This window comes from Rhinolophus hipposideros (assembly GCF_964194185.1).
Source record: "Rhinolophus hipposideros genome assembly, chromosome: 21".
In the NCBI taxonomy this organism is placed as follows: Eukaryota; Metazoa; Chordata; class Mammalia; order Chiroptera; family Rhinolophidae; genus Rhinolophus; species Rhinolophus hipposideros.
The window spans coordinates 29,456,121-29,476,450 of record NC_138067.1 but is presented as its reverse complement, the minus strand read 5'-3'; the positions used below and the strand labels follow the sequence as shown (position 1 = coordinate 29,476,450).

The 20,330-nt window shown below is 48.4% G+C and overlaps 1 protein-coding gene across 1 annotated transcript; it reads right to left on the bottom strand.

Moving 5' to 3' along the window:
* Positions 1 to 2,178: 2,178 nt before the first annotated feature.
* Positions 2,179 to 19,281, bottom strand: MLYCD (malonyl-CoA decarboxylase). Its single transcript, XM_081032378.1, has 5 exons — positions 18,274 to 19,281; positions 10,617 to 10,729; positions 9,468 to 9,624; positions 6,451 to 6,600; positions 2,179 to 4,370 (listed from the first exon to the last, which is right to left on the bottom strand). The coding sequence occupies exons 1-5, from the start codon at positions 18,811 to 18,813 to the stop codon at positions 3,837 to 3,839; spliced, it is 1,494 nt and encodes a 497-aa protein (XP_080888504.1). The 5' UTR covers positions 18,814 to 19,281; the 3' UTR covers positions 2,179 to 3,836.
* Positions 19,282 to 20,330: the final 1,049 nt, after the last annotated feature.

The following is a 20,330-nucleotide window of genomic DNA, read 5'->3' as shown; positions in this document are numbered from 1 at the left end:
GGGGACACTGTCTAGCTCAGGAGAGGTGGAAGTGGGGGTAGGAGAAATGTGGCCTTTTCAATTCCCTTTTTTGGGGTTTCAAAGGAGCTTCCCCTGAGAGGTCTTAGGTCGCATAGCAGTGCTGTAAGAGCAAGAGCTCCTGAGCCAAGCCCTCTGGGCTCCTCTTCTCTGCAGCTTGGTTGGGCTGCCAGGTCAGTACCAGAGAAAAGCTGACTCTGGCTCCACCCTCACCAGCTGTTCAGCCCTCTGAGCCTGTCTCCTCATCAGGCTTCGGTGTGCAGAACATCTGGCCCAGACGAGAGATAGATACTGTTTTTTTCTCCTTTCCTTGATGATGAAGTATTTATTAGCTATTCGAGAAATGCAAATATAATTTAGGGGAAAAAAGAGAAAAAGAAAACCAAAGTCGAGAAAGAGACCTGATTTCACCTCTATTGATTTTGCTAAATTGCAAACGATGCAGAAACTTTCTGTGGTGAATAGAAACCATTGGGCTGCTTTTGTTTCTGTCTAACAATCAATCAAAATGGATTTCATATTCCAATGAATGTCTTAGAGTCCAATTAAAAATCAGAGAGATGTTTGCTCCATTTAAGTCTTAAATGAACCTTATGCTTAATTTCAAACAAAGCCCAGAATAAGCTGATGCCTTGCAAAATGTTAAGACAACCCTCCTTAAGCCATATACAGACAGACCAAGGAAAAAGTGGCCCCCTCTTGCTGGAGTGTTATGTCCTCAGATGACCAAAAGAGGGCAGAGCTATACAATCTTTAGGAGCTCTAGATCTGGAGATTTAGCCCTCAGCAAGAAAGGGAGTGAGTAGGGAGAGAAAGGAGAAAGCAGGCATCAGAGGGACTCCAGCCAGCAAGGCAGAGCTGGTTAGAGGCTTGTGGGACGAGGGACCAACTGGGAGAGACTGGGCCATGCTGCTGAGCCTGGGGCTCCTCAACTGAAAGTGGGGTGCTGCTTAGTTTTCAAGGGCTGATAAGAATGTCTCAAACACTCATACTGTGCTCAGAGTAGAAATTCCTGGGAATGAATTACGCCACTTAGCTACCTTGTAGAAATTGTGAACAGAAGCCAGAAAACTGCCAAACACTCTAATGTCCAAACAAGGCGATGACAGATTCCAGAACCTACATGAAGGTAAGCTCAACAGGGGTGTCTAGTCAAAGTCCAGATGCGTGAACATTTGTAATACAGGCAGTAACTGGTACTCTTTACGTGCTTCACATACGTCGTCTCCTTTGAGCCTCTCAGCGGACCGAGGCAGGGACTGTGATTACACTCATTTACAAAAGGGAAAACTGAGGCAGAGTGAGAGGTGGCTTGCTCCAGGCTCCCCAGCTGGGAAGTGGCAGGGCTGGGATTTGAACTAGACACTGGCTGGAGCCAAAGCTGGCAGCCTCAACCATTTATGCCATGCAGTGAGACGAGGACTGATGTGGTGGTGGCTGGGGGAGAGGGGGCCACCGAGGAGGAGCAGGATCCAAGGGGTGGAGGTGGGGATGGCGTCAGCCTTGAACCTGGAGTGTATGGGAATTGCCTACTACTGACAATTTATTGAGCACCTACTGTGAGCCTGCCACTCTGCTGGGCACTGTCCAGAGGAGGATCCTGTGGTCAGAGTGGCTGCCTTAGGGGTCCCCTAAGAGCAAGTGGGATGGAAACCAGGCCTGCGAGGCAGTGCCTAAGCCCGAAGCTACTGTGTCCCCTTTGCGATGACATCACCTGGGCAGTGGGGCGTCCTCTCCTGGAGGATATAAATGCACAATGCTAGGATCCCGCAACCTTTTGTCGCCTCTAAACCCAGCTGCTGTCTGGTTTTGCGTCCTGCTCTGCCATGGTCCTTATATGAAGGACAACATACACACGACTGGGCATTCGGATCATCCCTTGAGGAAGTGGGAAGCCAGACCATTTTGGCCACCTTCTGCCTTCTAGGAGGTGTAGTAGGGTAAGTGTGAGAAGGGAACAATGAGGGGTTTCCTGCAACATTCATGACGTGAGGGGGAATTTCGGCTCGGTGCAGTAAAAAGGAAGCCTCCTAAGCTCTTCCCCTTCAGTGATTTGGACTGAGGCATGAGAAAGGGAGACCCACCCATCTTTATCCATCCACCCATATCCATCAGTTTTGGTGTGCTTGAGCTGCTATAATAAAATACCACAGACTGGGTGGCTTATAAATAGCAGAAATTTATTGCTTATCGTTCTGGAGGCTGGAAATTGGAGATCAAGGTGCCAGCATGGTTGGTGAGGGCCCTCCCCCGGGTTGCAGGTTTCCCACTGTATCCTCACGGAAAGGGGGAGGGAGCTCTGTGGGGCCCCTTTTCTAAGGGCACTAATCCCTGTTATGAGGGCTCCACCCTCATGCCCTCATCACCTCCCAAAGGTACCACCTGTTAATACCACTACCTTTGGGGGTTAGAATTTCAACATGGGAACTTTGGGGAGACACAAACATTCAGACCACAGCACCATGCACACCCACACACCTCCATGGCACGCCGGCCACAGAGAAGCAGTTGATCTCGCAGCCTGGGAGGTGACTAGCACGGGTGGAGACCCTGGCATAGCAGTGGTTATAACAGACACCCGATGGCCTGGGGCATCAGCAGGCCCCACCACCCGCCATGACGCACTCTGTCTCTAAACGGGGGCGACAAACAGGACGCCAGGATGCCTGCGAGTAACTCTGGAGCCCAAGGGCTTTCAGAACCAGCTCAAAGCCACGCAAAGCAGCATGAGACCGCTCCCACTCGTATTCAGAAGAAGCCAAAGTTCTGGTAGTGACACCGCCATGCTAACTGTGATCAGGCAACAAGTCACACGCAGAAGAAGACAAAGAAGGACCAGGGGAGTGGGGCTGAAAGATGGCAAGCAAGGCAAGCTGTCGGCCTGACTGAGAACAGCACAAACACTGTGCATGCAGACACACAGACACACACCTAACCTGCTCCTCCCACAACATGCCATCGCTTCTCCCTTCATCTCTGTTCTCACGCCACACACGCCAGGCCCTCTTCACAGAGCACCCAAACATGCCAACAGGCTGGCTGGGGCCCAGAGACACAGCTGACATTTCAGGGCCGATTCCAGCGTATGTGGTCTCGGATCTCAGAGACAACTACCACACAATCTTAAATAACCATGTTTTTAATGTTTCACAGAAGAAACTTGTTCTATACTATTAAGTTCATTATGAACTTGAATCACTGAAAATTTAAAGTCTATGATCACATTTAAACCCTAAGCAACACCTTTCGTGTTCAGTGATTTGACTTAGTAAACGAACAAAGTCGTGAACCTTTTCATACATTTGTGATCTCCCAAATGTAACTAAGAAAATAAAGCATAGCCCTCTATCCCTTTGCAATGAGCGGAGAGCCGTGGCGAAAGCCACCATGGCTGAATTATGTTCTAAGCTGGAAGGAAAATCTGTTCTCACCTGGGCCGTCTGCCCGGGTCCTTGGGATGCTGACTGATCCACCTGGGGTCACAGCTGGCAGAGACTCTTGGTCTTTCTGAAGACGAGTTACCACAGCACCGACCCTGGGGCAGGGAGCCAGGCCAGAGGCAAGGACGGAACCTTCGGGAGAGCACAGCATCCCCACCCAGACCACATCCACCTGTCCCCACCACCGTCTTGTGATCAGGTATTGCACCTTTAATTGTGAATAGAAGTTAGGGCCCGGCCTCCCAAAGGACCCTGCTGCGGGCGAGAGAACACTGTGTAACTTCGCTTTACTACGAGAGCTCCTTTAGATACATAACCCCCCTGACCCTTCCAGAACATTATCCTTTTCCGGGCCGGGGACGTCTGCTTTAGGAAAGTTTAGAGTTTGCTGTTCTTCTGGAACTGGGTCACCAGGCTGAGGACCTGCTCAGAAGCTTTGATGTTCTTTGAGCCGAGGTAGGCGATGCTGTTGGTGGCCGTGTCCTCCAGATAGTACCGGTAGTTGACCATCAGGCCGCACGAGCTGGTGATGCCCTTGAGGCTGACGTCAGCCATCCAGTTGATACGCCACAGCACAGCCCCGTTTTGCAGGTGGAAGTTGGCCACGGGGTTCAGGGCGTAGCCCCGGTGCTTCTCTCCGTACAGGTACCAGGCACAGAGCCTCATCAGGGGGGCCTGGAGCGCCCTGACCAGCTTTTCAGACTTCACCCATTCGTTGCTGCTGAGAAAGACCTTGAGGGTCTCAGTGATGGGACCACCGGTGATCTCCGAGATTTCCTTACACTCAGAATCTGTAAATAGTTCATTCCTCCCGTGCTCCTTTGCTTGTGAGTTCAGGAGCCCCAGAAGCCATTTGGTGAAACCAGGTATAGGCGACAGACTTGAAAATGTCTCAAGGTGAGGAAACTCTTTCTGTAAGGCACGGTTGGCGTGGGGAAAGGAAGGTGGAGAAAACATACACATACAAAGAAAGTTCAGCAGGGTTGTCACCATATAGAAACCCCTCTCCAGTTAACATTTAGGTATCATTAACCTCTGTGTGCTGCTGTATAGGTTATAAAGTGGTATCTGACGTGCATTCATTTTCCTTTTCAGGGAACGTTTGTTAAGAATAGGATGTGTGCCAGGCCCTGGAGGATCTTGAGTCCTCAGGCCTTTATGGTGGTGTCTCCGTCTGCACCACTGATCATGGCGGCAAGCTGGGGGACTTGCCTGAAATCAGAGCTGGGCTGCTGCCCAGAAGCAGGCCATGGTGTGAGGTCTTCTGACTACAGATCTTGCCTTTCTGGCACACTACGTCCCTCCCATGGACTGCTTTGCAGCCACAGAATGTGGTTTGGTGCTTGGCACACAAGTACCCGACGAGGCTGAATGAATGTGACTGCCCAGCTGTGTCCCAGCGGACGCAGGGCATGGGGTAGAAGGGGAGGCAATGGGGATTTTTCCCACATCAGACAGTATGGGTCAATCATTACTGTTCAAACTACATAGGGATCTCACTGATCATTTTTAAAAACCCTGTATTTTCTGATTATAGATGTAATATATGCTCACTACAGCAATTGAAAAAAAATTTCTGACAGAAGCAAAGAAAACCACAATACTTCTCTACTACTCTGAGATAACTACTCTCAATAGTTGGGAAAGTCCAACTCCTGGTCTTTCTCTAGGCAGTTTTCAAACGGGGGAGGCATTTATTTTAGATCCTGCTTTATGAACTTACGAGCATTTTCTCATCATCATCAAAATTCAAAAACTTAATTTTAATGACAGTCTTATCAAAAGACAAGACTGCACCACGATTTTCCTAACCACACTCTCTTTATCGGGCATTTACACTGGCTCTTTGTGTTTCTTTTCACAAAGCCCCGTGAGCACTTTTGTGCAGGAGATGACGATACTTCCTTCGACGCTTCCTTTGGGATTCTCTGATGACTTTCTGGCCCACAGCTGAGTGCGGGATGAGCCGCCCACCGTCAGGGTGCTACTGGGCTGAGGGCCACTCTGACTGCCTCAGAAACAGGGCCTGTGGGGAGCGATCCAGGACCCCGGACGCCGCTCTCCTTCGATTGCCTTTCCTACCCTCCTGGGTCCTCCTTCTCCCCACCCTATTCATTTACACCTTCAGCAAAGAAGAGGGAAGTAAGAAACTAATATTGATTAGAGGTGTCTTCTTATCACCTCAGGGGAAAAATGCCAGAGAGTAATTCTAATAAAGTTGATATCCAACTGAACCCTGAGTCCTCAGGTTTGAAATTGATTATGAATTTAATACGAAGCACGTGAATATTTTCATTCCATTCTGTTATTCTCTAAGGAAGAACTTCGGCCACAGCTGTGTTGACACCACTCAAAGCAGAGAACACTACTCTCGGAGCCAATTATTAACAATTGAATTATTTTACCTAATAATTAGATTCTACTCATTCAAGTTTACCCAAGCCCCTTATGACATAGTTTTAAAAAGCCTAGACCCAGAGTGAACCTGAAGATTGCAGTTGCAGGATGGTTAGTGTTCTTCCCAGGGCAATAAAGAGAAGGAAGTTTTATATGTATACATCTAAATAAAAAGCCAGTGTTTTCTAAGCTGCCTGGTCTAACCTTCACACTCCTTCAAACGATGAGAAAGCCCATGGTGGTGAAATGTCAGGGACCAGAAGCCTGGAGAGTGTGGGGAACAGTCAGGTGTGGCTAGAACGACCAGAAAACGTATCATTCAAACTGGGAGACATAACAGGGAAAGGAGGCACTCCTCTTAATTATGCTCCTACCACACATACAAATGAGCACGTAAGGTCCTGAGATTCCTTACGTTCTCCAGATTCCTTTTTCTCATCTCCATCCCTCAGTGGTTTCAGAGCTCCTAGAAGTGCCTCCGGCACTTTTTTCCCCCATACGGCCTCCTACTGGCTCCTATTCAGCCCATGCCCATCACGTGGGAAGCCACTGCACCACAGCAGGGAAAGAGTTCTATGACCGGCACCTCACTCACCTGCAGCTCCTTCACCACTCGCTTTATGAGGAAGGTCCCCAGCTCCACCCCTTGCAGTCCTTGCTGGGTCAGACTGATGGAATAAAAGATGGCGGCAGCGATTTTGTTCTTCTCCTCTGTTTCTGATGGCGGACACTCCTTCACGATCATCTAGAAAACATGAATGAAGGTGGTGAGTGGGCTTGGATGCTCTCAGACCCCGCATCTCACCCTTTCACTTTGGGGCATGAGAAATCCTCGTAAGGTGGGAGCTGAGAGAGACCTCAGTGTCCCTTCTATTCAAGGGCCAGCTATGAAGATGAAACACTGTCTGTTTTAGTCTGAAATCTCTCTGAAGGCGGCAACTGCACAACTTCCCTGGGTTGTTTGCTCAATACTGTATTGTTTCTTTCTCTTTGAAATTCTCGTGCAAACTTTGTTGAATAGCAATTTATGTCCCTTTTGTCTTTTTCAGACCTTTGTGCAAACTGAAACTTGGTTAATCTGCTCCCCTTCAACACCCAGACATAACACATCGATCTGCTGTCTAGGCCACACTAGTTCCACTTTCTGAAGCTTTTCTGTAAAGGACTGTTTGTTCCAACCTATAGTTATTTTCATTCCTTTTCTCTGAACTCTATCTAGTGTTTTAGATTCCTCAATCGGCCACTGAGTCCTGTATAATTTTTCTTTCAGGAAATTTACCTTTTCCTGACTTTTCTATGTACTTTTTTGATTTTGTGCCCCGTTCTTGTTTTTCCTTAGTGAAACACACATCCACAGATACATACATGAAACAGCCTAAGATCTGGCTTGTACTAGAAAGGCCCTTAGCCAAGTCTGATTTTATTAGCTCTGAGGCTTGACTGCAGGGTGTTTTCATCCTTCCTGCAGATCACATGACAAGACTGGAAGAGCAGGTGGTTACTTTTAGTTTGCTTTGACGCAGGCACACCATCTTGCTTCTGAAGACATTCGCACTAGTCTAAAGTCTACCAGCTATGTTTAATTCTTGAAGTCATCCCTTCAGATACTCAAAGGGACTTTTCTATGATTCCCAAAAGGAAAGTGGGGCAGATGGTGAAACAGAGGCAGTGACGCCTCCTGGGGCTAAGGCCAGGCCCTGTCTGCCGTGCCTCTCCTCTGACGGAAGAACTCGGCGCTTCAAAGAACAGAGCTCACTTCCAATCATTCCTAGTCTCCATCTTGATGAATTATTTCCTTTGTTTTTCAAAAAGTCTGTGGGTTACCTTGGGGTTCCTTATTGAAACATTTTCAGCAAATCTTATTTTAAAGTTTTCAAAATAAAAACAAATCATTCTTTGGTTATACGAATGAGACGTGCATAATATCTAAGAGGCAAAACGTAAATGCACAGAAAAAGATCACAAATTACCTTAAAACCCAACACGTCCTGCTGCCAACCTTTTGATGAACATCTTTCCAGGTCTGTCTCATTGGCAATAAGTATGCACACACACACACACACACACACACACACACACACACTGTGTACGCACACATTCACTCACATCCCAGATGCTCAATTCTCCACACCCGGAAGGCGGATGCCCTTAGGGCTAAGATGTGGGCTGGGTTGGCACCCAGGTCTCACCTCATCTTATCATCGTGGGTAAATCACTGACGCTGCCTAAGCCTCAGTTTCCTCATGTCTAAAATGAGGACAATCATACTACTGCTACTAACACCTAACACACAGGGCGCTGTGGGCAGTGACACATGGAATGTGCTTCGCGGCTGCCCAGCACAGGACAAATGCTCCGTGGATATTATTGATACTATAAATAAGGTCACACTATTTACGATATTCTGTAACCCGATTTTTTATGCAATAGTACGTCAAGGTTGGCTTTCCATGTCAAAAATATAAAACTAAATCAACACTTAAATACATTCATAGAAATCCAGCTCATGTGAGCACGTACCAGACGTATAGGCCATCATTTCTTTAAAGCGTCCTCTACTGATGGACAGTTACGTTATCATTTCCAGCAACTGCCTGCACGCTTAGGTCTGAGTACCTCCCCAGGATAAATTCCTGAGTGAAATATTTAGGTCCAAGGAATGCACGTTTTATATTTTAACAGCTATCACCTGTTAAATAGGACTTATTAACTTATTAAGTAGGACTCAGCGAGGTTGTAATACTTCTAGTGCGAGAGTATGCAGGTTCCTTCAAACAGAGACCGTAAGGGATTTCTCCCTGTGATCAAGAACCTCTGCTCCTTTGCCCGCTCGATTTCTCTACCTTCGGATACTAGGAATGCCGCCCTGCGTGCCTGTCCTGAGGCCTGCTATCATCTCTCCAGTTCTGAACAGGCTATTCCCATCCCAAACTCCTCGCCCACCGCGCCTCCTGGTCTGGCAAACCCGCGGTGCCCCAGGTGTCCCGTGTCCCCTTACCTGTCTTTACCTTCACTGACATCTGCTCTCCTATTCCCAGTCCCTGCACCTGTTCTCCTTCCGCCCCCATGTGCCTGCAGCAATGTTTCAAACACTCTCTCCAACTCCTTAAGGAGAAACCCAGCCTGCTGCCGACAGCACCTACCAAACCCGGCCCCCAGCACCTCCACCCACTGGGCAGGGCGCTGCGCTGCATCAGGCCCGGAGCACGGGGACTACTTTTCAATCACATGTCTTTTAAAACGGCCCACTGGCACTTGACAAACGCTGAAAAGTTGAACCATGCGCCTTTCTTCTCCCTTCACAACTCTTTTGTGCTTCACAAAAATATTCTGTAATAAGGTTTAGAATAATAAGAATAAAATATTCTTTAACCAGGTCTGACTCAAAGTCAGCAGAGCTGGATGAATGCTCGCTGCATTTCCTAACGGTCTATAAACTACACATCTACCTTCTGGAGCTACAAACTTGGAGAGTTTATCTAGCCTATTCAAAAATCCACAAAAAGCCTAAAGCGGTTTATTTTTACAAAGGGGATAAGAGCAAGTTTAGAAAAGCTTCAGGGACTGTGGGATGCCTGCTTTGCCCTCAGCTGACCGGCCGTCCCCAGGTACCTGAATGTTGCTGGAAATCTCACTGGTCAGAGCCACATGCAAAACCACCAGGGGCTCCCCTGGGGTTGTGCAGTGAGAAAAGAAGCAACACCTTCTGTAAGGTCCGACGCGTCGCTTCATATCCATCCAACTTTTTACAGGGTGCACAGCCTCAGACCTGATGAGAAGATTGGAAAGAGGTAAGACAAATGGACAATTTACCAGTTAAATAACCAATCCTGATTCTGATTCATATTAGTCACTAAAGTCAAATAAATCCTTAAATACAGCTTCAATTGACTCTTTAGGAGTATTCAAAGAAAATAATTTTAACGCGAAACAGCACTGACTGAGAGGAACTATAATTAATGACCATTTTTACACTCAAAATTATGCTCTAATTTTTAATACCTGGTCTTAAGATTAGTTTGTGAGGCCATTGGGAAGCAGTTATGCAGAAGATTTTAACGCAGAAACCTAACCAGATGCTCTCTCGGTGAACATTTTATGTTTTATTTCCTTTGACTCTCTGCAGTTTGCAGTCAACGTTGCAAACACACAGCTCTCGGTTCCATTTGGCTGGCAACCTGGTCCAACCCCTATTTTGTTTTCAACACAGGAAGCGGCAGCAGGCTCTCACTAGCAGCCCCTCCAGTCTGTTACACTCCACATAGTACATTTTCCAAACCTCAGATGCTGTAAGACGACATGGAATGTGAGGAGCTTTTCCTGTCTGTAAGAACAGCCGACACGCTCGCCTGCATTCCCCTGTGTCTGGGACATGCTGGAATTATGCACCCATAGAGTTAATTCAGACATTTTATCCAAGGAGAGATTTTAACAAGTAGATGCGATAGATGCTGTTTGGAGTACTACCCGAGAACACCTGGTCCAGGGAATTCATACAGCTCTGACAGTAGGGTCTTGGGGAGAAGGGGGCCCATGTGCTTTAAATATGAGGACTTAAGCGAGACCCCTGTGGGGAGGTTTGCCGGCAGAATGATCAGTTCCTTCCGTGCCCTTTCCTCCTCCACGACCACGACATCACCTGCTAGGACCCCCACACATCGTCAGTGCTGGGTTTGATTAGTCTCGGAACCAAATGTACACGTGGAAGGAGAGACTGGCTTTCGGCTAAACTATAAGAAACGTGGAGACCTGAATACTTACTCACTGACTTTCTGAAGCACCTCACAGGGTGAATGCCAAGTCACCCGTTCTAGGTTCAGGAACCCTGACGAAAACCACTCTGAGAGCATGCTTTTCAGCACTCCATTCATTTCCTGAAAAGGAGAAGTGAAAGCGTCAGCCTTCCAAGGAGAAGAGATCAAGCCCATCTCTGCATCGTCGCCAGCACAATGAATTAATTAAAACACCAAGACATGATACCAAACGAGGCTGGGCAAGAAGATGAAATCTCCAGATGGCCTGTTCTGAGGGAGCTCTGCTGAACTCTCCTTATCTCAACCAAGTTAGATGCAATGCAGCTCTCCATTTAGATTTTACTTCTTCAATCTGGAAGGTACCTGAATGGGAGCATTCAATTTGAGCTACGTTTCCCAAATCAAATAATATATTCCAATTCATTCACCGTCGCGAACACACTGAAAATGTAAAGTTCGTATAATAACTGGTGTTTTTTATCATAAAGGAAATGCCAACACGGGCAGCACGGAGCTCAAACCCCCCTCCCCAGGAATAGTTTGTGATGCGCCAAAACCTCATTCCTCTTTCCAAAGGGAAGCAAGTACTGGACCCAGGGACCAGAATTTGTCAACTCTGAGATGCGCACTTTCCTATTTTAACACCTCTGAAGTCAGGAGGCATCTTTCAAATGATGGCAGGCCACAGTTGAACTGGTAGCCTTTTTTTCTCCCTTAGTGGGACACAACATAACAGTGTATGTAGCAAGCAGCGCATTGAGGTTTGACGAAATTATTCTAATTTCACTCGTTTATATCTGATCTTATTTCCAAAAATTATTTGGGTCAACTTTCCCATCAAAGATACACTTGCACGGAAACCCTTCAAGCAAGACTAGAACGAGATGTGCATGAAGAAGCGAGAGCAGCAGAACCAGCTCAGCCTAACCTGCTGTGCCCACCACTAAGCAAGTAGCAGCAGTGAGCTTTCTAACAGCTAGAGTGATGAGGAGACGGGGGTAAATCCAGGGCTAACTGGGGGAAGACACACACAGACTAGGACTGAACTTACTGTAAAGAAGAGCTTCGGAAAAGCTAGGGCCGTCCACAGATGTCATCTTGGGACAGTGGGAACCTCCCCACGGGAGGTGACAGAGCACAGCGTTGACAAGAACTTGCTGAGACTGTTTTAAAAAGGATTTAAGACCCACACAGGCAGCTGGACCAGATGCCCTCTGCAATTCCTTCGACCTCTCCATTGATTCCATAATCTAGTCTCCTTTACTGGGCTCTGAGCTCTGTAAGGGCAGAGGTCATTTCCGATTCATTCCTCTAATTCCCAAAGCATTCCCCTGTTTAGATGACATCAAACCAAAAAGAGAAGAGAAGCTGGAGAATGGTGAGTAGGAAGAGGCAGAAAAGGAGGATATGAGATGTCATTTGCTGGGCAATACAGAATGGCTCCTTATCACACTGCACTTACTGCGTAGGGCTACAATGCTTCTTAATCTTCCTGGAGTCCTCACATCCTCCTGAGTACGTGCTACCGTGTTTCCCCGAAAATAAGACCTAGCCGGACAAGCAGCTCTAATGCGTCTTTTGGAGCAAACATTAATATAAGACCTAGTTTTATATTATAGTAAAAGAAGACCAGGTCTTATATTAACTTTTGCTCCAAAGATGCATTAGAGCTGATTGTCTGGGTAGGTCTTATTTTCGGGGAAACGGTAAAAACCAGGGACCCTCACCCCAGAAAAATGCAAACATATTAAGTTTTGCATACAATCTCCTGGGATTCATGGACCCTTTGAAACACATCTATGGATCATTCCCAGGGGTTCATGGACCCCAGGTTAGGAACCTCTGTATTGTATGGTTAGAAATGGATCAGCCGAGTTCCACGTAAGACATACTGGCATCTCTACTATATTTACAACAGAAAAAAAGCCAGAAATATCTAGTTTCAGTATTAATTCAGTATTAATTATGAAAGAAATGGTTTGGCCGATGAAAGCTCCCTGTCTAAAAGTTTCTTCATTCTATTTTGGGCTACTGACAACTATAAAATGTGACACTGGTACACGAGAACTGGGAATCTATGCTAAAGGTTACAAGTCTCTGCTGCTTCGTTCTGACACGGGGACAGCTGTTCAGGCTGGAATTAAGCACCCCATGCAGCAAGGTTACCGGATCACAGAGAGCAGGAGGGACAGACATCGCCTATACCTTCTGCTCATTACTTCTGCAATCATTGATCAACTATCCAAGACCGAGAAGGACAACTGCTAGGGATATTGTGGCGAAGCCAAACAAAGTCAGTGCTAGGTTTCACTATTTTCTGTGCTGCTAATTCCAGTCTTCTCGGATGACATCGTTTAGAAGGCCAGTCAACTCTCCCTTTCAGCAGAGAAAACGCTGTCTCCTGCACTCTCTTCTGAAGTTTTTGGCTGTCAAGATCTTCCCATTTTGGGTATGTGAAGAAGAGTTACTTCTCATTGCTCAGAGGCCCTGAGCTGGGGAGGGGAGCTGAAAGCCACTGGTGAGGGTCACAAACTGAAGCTAAAACATTTTGGGTACAATTCCAACTCATGCCAGCTGCTACCCACCACGTGGCTAGGACACGCTTTCCTACCTCCTGCTAAGTTCTTTTCTAGTCTAGCTAAGCACAGAGTTTAGGAGAACCAATAAAGACCACTCCACTACCTTACAAGTAAGACAAGCCACCAGAGGAGGTCGTGCACAAGCTTCTAGCAGAGCTGGGCGTTGCAGCGGTGGGATGCAGCCTCTTCTGACAGACGTTTAATCCCTGCTCTTAGGTTCCGCCTCTGCTTCTGTGGAGGCCCACACCTCTCATTCCACCGTGTCTATGTTTAAACTGCCCGTGAAAAACCCCTCCCATTTTCTAAAGGCCAACTTCGCTCTAGTGCCTACAAATCACTGCACAGTGCTCAGTCGCTCAGACCGTCTGCTATAATGGGGTTCAGTTTGGTTTCAATGGGATTTGATCTGTAAGACCCCTAACTCTTCAACCCAAATGGGCCTTTGGGAATGAATGTCTTTGGAGAAAGACAAAAGCCTATAAACCACACACAGAACACACACATACTCCCACATAATCACTCACCCATACATACACCCGGTAAGTGGAGCTGGACACACACCTACAAGTTCACAGGGCATTTTGTTTAGGAGGCGTTAGCACATGGCATTCACATTATCGGATCTGCTATCTCATAAAAACACAACTGATAGGTGACCTTTGCCAGGTTATAAAAACTTTGTTCAAAAGAGCACTTTTATCTTCCCAGGCAGACTTGAAACTGATTCTGAACTTCAAATCTAAAAGGATTAAGACTCCCCATGGGAGAGAAAAGACACCATGCTGATTTAAAATATCCTGGGAGAGAGATACCCCCACCGGGCCTCAAGACCAAATTGGTCTTCATACTCTCCCAATGGAAGTGTCCGTCTTGTGATTCTTCCTGTATTTCCAGTTATCACAACCCTTGGTCAGAGACCACCGTCTGGACAAACTGTGCCCTCATCTGTAAGCCAGATATTTACCAAAGCTCCACCGTATCCCATAGGGCATTTCTTAGAGAAGCAGGCTGACCTTGAGCATACCCCCCACCAGCTGATGCGCTCACCTCCGTGCAGCGCCAACTGGCCCCGGGAGTTAAGTGACTTGGCTAAGATCACCTAAATTCATGCGTTTAGCCAGTGGATGGCAAAGACAGGACTGGGAGCCGGCCTCTTCCCTCTACACAGTGCTTCTTCTACTATAACCACTTCGCGTAGGAGACACCAAACCAGCATTCTTTCTGGCCTCACATCACCGGTTATTCTAAAGTGCTTTCGCACCCTATGGGATCAAGTAAACAACCTATGCGGGGCACGCAGTAGATCGAATCCATTCCAGGGTCAATAAATGCTCGGGGCCAAGCCTACAGCACTCCTCAAGTAAACCAGTATGTGTTCACTTGACCTTACCTAGCAAGTCCTAGTATCAGCAGGGGCCCGGTGAGTAGCATGCCCATGACAGGGTGCCTGCAGCACACAGTCAAGGGTGCTGACATCTGGGGCAGCTGTGGAGGGAGCTCCCACTCCCCCAGCCTCACAGGGCATCACAGGCTCCTGGAGGTCTGGGACTTTTGCCCTAATGCTTCACGTGCTAAGCCTCTGGTGGTTTCTAACACTGAATTCCAAAAAAACCCACAAAGTTTGAGCTGTATCGCCTCTTTAACTTGGGATGTAAAATCCAGAATGAGGTAGAAGGAATCAAGATGGATAGTAAGTGGTTCTAGTATCAAGTGCAGTGACAATTTCTATGGATTTAAAAACCCCACTACTCTTTGATTTCAACGACAGGGATTTTTTTAAAAAGTTTTATGTAATTATGTAGAGTAAAGAAGGGACTCACCAGATTCGCCGATAACAATCAGATGTACTAAGGAGAAAGATGAAACTTCTAGGTAAAGAAATGGAAGAGGCTTCTGCCCCCAATGTGTCCAGACCCCGTGCCGAGGCACAGGGCGAGCATATCATATTCATCCTTTGTTAAGAAATACCTTTATTCTGTGTGGCTTTTTGCTTGTAGGTACGCATCTTTTTCCCTCACGTGTGTGGACCAGGTTAAAAACCAAGGGAACCCTGAACATCTGAGGACGAGCTGTTGCTGGCAGCTCTGGATTTCCCCAGGGCCGGCTCTTCTCTCCTAGCAAGTGAGGGTTCAATGTCATAGCTGTCAGCTGCCACGACGTTCCTTCTCAACTGCACAATAACCAAGCTTTCTTGTGTGGGCAAGAGCAAGGGGGCACATTCAGTAATGTGTCAGAGTATGAGAGGATTTACAACTGGATGGGATACTAGAAATTACCCAGGGCCAACACGTGATTAACTCGGCCGGGGGCAGTCCAAATGGCTGGTATGTCTCTCTTGGTTGTGCAGAAACCTCCGAGTGCTCCTGGCTTCCTTTCAGGCTCAGAACTCTGAGTGGAGCAGTCTGACATCAAGACAGATGAGAATGGCTACTGCACTGATCCTGCTTATAGCAGGGCACCGAGGAGTCTTATCTTAATGCTTCAGTCATCATTTTGCTATGCAAGAAATTAAAGACAAGTTTCCCAGTTTTTAAGGAGCTGATCATCTAGTTGGGGTGGGGGAATAATACACTTCAAACACTAAATTCTGTGGTTAATGTATAAAATGCAAGTGAGAGGGGCAGATAATATATGCCATGAAGCTCAAAACTCAAAAATTGTCTGGCTAGGTCTTATTTGGTCTCTTAAGTGGTCTCTGGGTGAGACCACTTGGAGCTGGAGGAGTTGGCAAAGCTGAGTGAATGAGCTGGAGGTGGAGGAAGTCCTTATTCTACCAGGCCTCCCAAGCAGGAATCACACAGCGGGGTTCAGGAACTTTCCATCCAAGAGCCGGCTTGGCGAGAGAGGAGCGTCTATGGAGAGGAACAAGTAATGGAGAATAAAGCTGGACGCGTCGTCCAGGATGGTTTGCTGCAGATCAAAAATGCCAAAGGAAAGACTAAATGCAATCCTTCTGGCACGTGAGGCTTAATGATTTTTCAACAAGGGAGTCAAGACTGACCCGTGGTTTTAGAGAAAGATGGGCACTGGGATTGCTGATAAGATGGAAGCTTGCACAAATTCTTGGGAGAAGTAAATACAGTCACAACTAGAGAATGCTGAACTTCTCATTCAGTGAAACTAAATAAAACAAAGCCATCAATTAACTGGGTTGGTTTATCTTGACCTCCATTTTATAGGGGAAAAAAAAAAAGCCAAAATTCTCAGGGAACAAATCTATTTGAGATCTAGTTAAATAGTCAACTCCGAGAGTCACCGTGTAGTGTGATAAAAGTACACACTGTAAGGAGCAACTTGACGACTTGAGTTGCAACCCCCACCAGCTCTGGGCTCTGGGCACTGTACTTGCCTTCGACAAGCATAAATCACCTGATCGGTAACATAGTTCCCTATGGCTTGCTGAAGATGCGACAAGCAAGTTCATGCAAAGCACTTAGCAACCACCATGCCTCCTACTAACTCTTCCCATTCTAGAATGGAAGCTCCTGGACCAAGCGACCCTGGAGTCTAAAGCATGTCTCACACAAGATAAACACCAGATGGCTGCATGTTGGCTGGATGGGTGGATGATTGCATTTTGAGACAGAAAACATTCTACCTAATTCTCTAGCCTCCTGTGTGGTTAAGAATCAAGTTCCAGAAGGATCATCATAAAATACTGGTCCCTGCTTCAAGAAAAAAAGCCTGCTTGGATGGCAGACTATACCCAAGCCTCCCTCAAGAGGAATCAGATGGAAATGCACACAGTGAGTGGAACTGAATCAGACTGGGCTTGAGCCAGGAACATGGTCAGTTCAGCACAGGACTCCATGACTGATTTGGTGCTGGTGCGATGAACTGTAGGTTCTCCGTCTGTGAAGGTTTGTGGCCCTACGTACCAGTATTGTAAATCAACCAGCTTCCTGAGAAATCAAATCACAGTCACTATTACCACCGCGATTAATCCCATCCTTAACTACACCCAATTGTTGTACATTTAAAGCTAAGTAGCCAAGAAAGTTTTTGATAACACTATAACTCATGGTAAGGATATGAAGTGTAGTGCAAAGAACCTCAGCTGTGGATTATCTATGCGCTCTAAATTCTTGGTCAAGTCATACCACCTCACTGTATGTTTCCTTTACTGTGAAAGTGGACAGGCCTATCACCTCTGTAGTGAGGCAATAAACACGACAACTATCACACCAGTGTTAAGAGTTGTTATAGGAATCAGGACATGTCATTCAATTGTTCAGTTTTTTAGAGCCCACTGGACCCAATAAAATTCTCAATGTCAGAACTTCCTGACACTTTTACATCATTCGTTTACTCAGAGCAAGTTAGTGGTGTCACCACATTCAACACCAATAGTATACAACGACTACATTCAACCATCAGCAATCTTTCAACTCATCGTTATTTAAATCGTAAAGTATTTATTCGCATCTACCATGCGCTCACTGAGCATCTGATTACCTCAAGAAGTCAACTTGACTCGTGTTTTAGGGCTGATCTCAGGAAGGTAAAAAGCCTGCCCAATGTTATGCAGCAAAGAGAAGTCCAGAGGCACCCACACTCCTAGACAGTGGAGACCTCCAGTTCTGGTCATCTTTGTGCTGTTTCACGGGACTTCTTAGGGCGATGGCTTATTTTGGCTGACACCGTCCAGGTTTTCAGAAAGGCTGCCTAATGCCCAGTTTGGTACTCATTCAAGTGTCCTACATAGAGATGAAACCTGTCAGCTAAAGTAATAAAACAACGGACTTTATGGAGCACACTCACCATGAACGAGACCTGACAGTCACCTTAAAAGGAGGCGAGTGTCACTTCTGGTAAGCACTACATAGTAAGGCCTGGAGCAAGACATGCCTAGAGGGAGCTAAGGACTCAGGACGTCCGGGAAGAGGACGGGGGTCAGGGGTCTGTAACTCAGGACGCGGTGTGCAGCGCTTCAGGAAGGGAAGGCAGAGTGTTTGGGGCTTGACCGGCAGGTGAGGACTATACCGGGAAGACCACCACGAGCCCGTGGAGCTGGGCGCAAGGCGGGGGCGCAACCCGGGCTGTCCCCGCTGCCAGGGGGTAGGGGCGGCCCGGGCGGGGCCTTACCCGGACGTGCGGCCCCTCCACCAGCTTGAGGGCCTGCGCCTCCAGCAGGTCGGCCCGCAGCTGCACCAGGAAGCGCACGCCGCCGTCCAACTTGCTGATGTGGTGGAAGAGGCCGCGGTAGCGCGGCACCAGGGCGTAGCGCAGCCGGTCCTCCGCCTGCAGCAGCACGGCCGTCTCCCGCGGCTCCTGGCGCAACTGCAGCACGCCGGCGCTCTGCTCCGCCACCTGGCCGTGGTCCACGCCGAAGCCCCCCGCCAGGCGCGCCAGCAGCTCGGCGCGCTCGGCCACCTCGGCCAAGCCGCCGTAGAAGCTCACGAAGTCCGCGCACTGGCTCTCGGCCGCAGCCGGAGACTTCTCGCGCAGCTCGTAGGCCGGCATCGCGGGCACCGAGCGGCGCAGCAGCTCGTCCATGGCCCGCTCCAGGGCGCCCGCCGCCGCCGGCCCGCTCGACAGCCGGGGTCCGGGCGGCCGCGGCGGCCGCCGAAGTAGCCGCAGCGGGAGGAACCACCGCACCGCCAGACTCGGCCCGAGGCCTCGCATGGCGCCAGGGGACAGCTGCCTAGAAAACGCCACCGCCGCGGGGCTTCCGGCTTCCGGCGTGCGCCCGCCCCATTGGCCGAGGCGGGGGGACTGGCGGGGCGGAGGCCAATGGGACGGCGCAGCCGCGGGACGGGGGCGGGGCGGGGACGGGGCGGAGCGCGGCCGGAGGCCCAGTGCGCCAAAGGTCCCCGCCGGTGGCGTCACGCCCGCCGCTGCCCTGTCACCTAGCCACCCAAAGTCACCGTCTCAGCCCCTCTCCCCACACCGCCTACGCGCCTCTCATTCCCTAGAGCCGAACTCTCCAACCTCAAGGTGATTCAAAGTCACCTGCGGAACGTGTTACGCAGGCAGATTCCTGGGCCCTTTTCCCAGAGATTCTGATTCGGTCTGTTTGCGGAGGAGCACAGGAATCTGCGGGCTCACGAAGTTTTGTGGCGGTTATTCTCTGGCTCAGTAGCCTAAGTGCTCTCAACTCCTTGTCGGGCTCTGATTATACACGTGACTCCCGGGGCTGCAGCCCTGCTGGAGAGCTTTTCATGGGGGGGGCAAACGGGGCTCTCCTGAGCATCTTGTTCCCAACCTGTCCCTCCTTGGTTAGTCCTCATTCATTCATTCATTAAACAGAGCGTTTACTAACCGCCCAGTACGTGCCAGGTCCGGGGACACGTGCCAGGTTGGGGAATGGGGGAGGAAGCGGGGAGAAACCGACCTATCCATTCTTCCAAGTTCAAAAGCAGTTTTTATAACCTCGGCCCTGCCCTTTGTCCTAACATCTAAATTTTATTGATTTCTACTTTAAAAGGTCTCGTGAATTCATCTCTTCTCTCTGGCCTACTGCTCCAAATGGCCCATGTCACTTCTCACCACGGCCACTGCAGTAACCTCTTTGCTTCCAGGCTTGATCCTTCCAATCCATTCTGCATCAGCTGCTAAGTGAACTTTCTAAATTATCCATCTAACCATGTCATTCACTTGCTCAACAACCAACTGCTTTAGCATAATAGGCAGAGCCCTGCACCAACGATCTCTGCTCGCATGTCTAGCCCGGTCTTCTGTCTCTTCCCACCTCATGTCCCTTACTCTTTGGCCTGGTGATTCCCAGACGTTTAGATTTGGGGATCCATTTTTAAAACACTGGGAGGACTGACACAGAACTGGGTGGCAGGACAGAGAGGTGGTGGTTGGTGGTGGTGTGGGTGTTAACGGTGGCTGGAATTGCACTCAGTCTGTCGCCTCCAAACACACACCCGTTTCAGAGAGTCTCTCCTTACAGGAGTGAGATTTCTATCATGGTTAGTGAAAGAGCAGAGCGAGTTGGCAGGGCTCGATGTTCAAAAGAAAACTCAGCCAGCAGCCCAATTTGAAAAAGAGAAGCCTCATCTAGATACAAAGGATGAAAGAGAGGATCAAAGAGCCTGCTGAGGACAGATGGTGGACAGTGTGCCCAAGTGGGCTCTGGGGCAGGGGCTTTCTTATTTATTTGGGGATGTACAGGGCACCTGACAATCCGTGGGTAC

Bases quoted from the DNA above. Each gene is read 5' to 3' on its own strand.
- MLYCD (XM_081032378.1), bottom strand. From the start codon at position 18,813: ATGCGAGGCCTCGGGCCGAGTCTGGCGGTGCGGTGGTTCCTCCCGCTG. The intron at 10,730-18,273 runs GTAAGGCCCCGC...TCTCCTTTTCAG, and splicing joins TGGAGGGGCCGCACGTCCGG to GAAATGAATGGAGTGCTGAA. The intron at 4,371-6,450 runs GTGAGTGAGGTG...CGTGCCTTACAG, and splicing joins GAGTGGTGAAGGAGCTGCAG to AAAGAGTTTCCTCACCTTGA.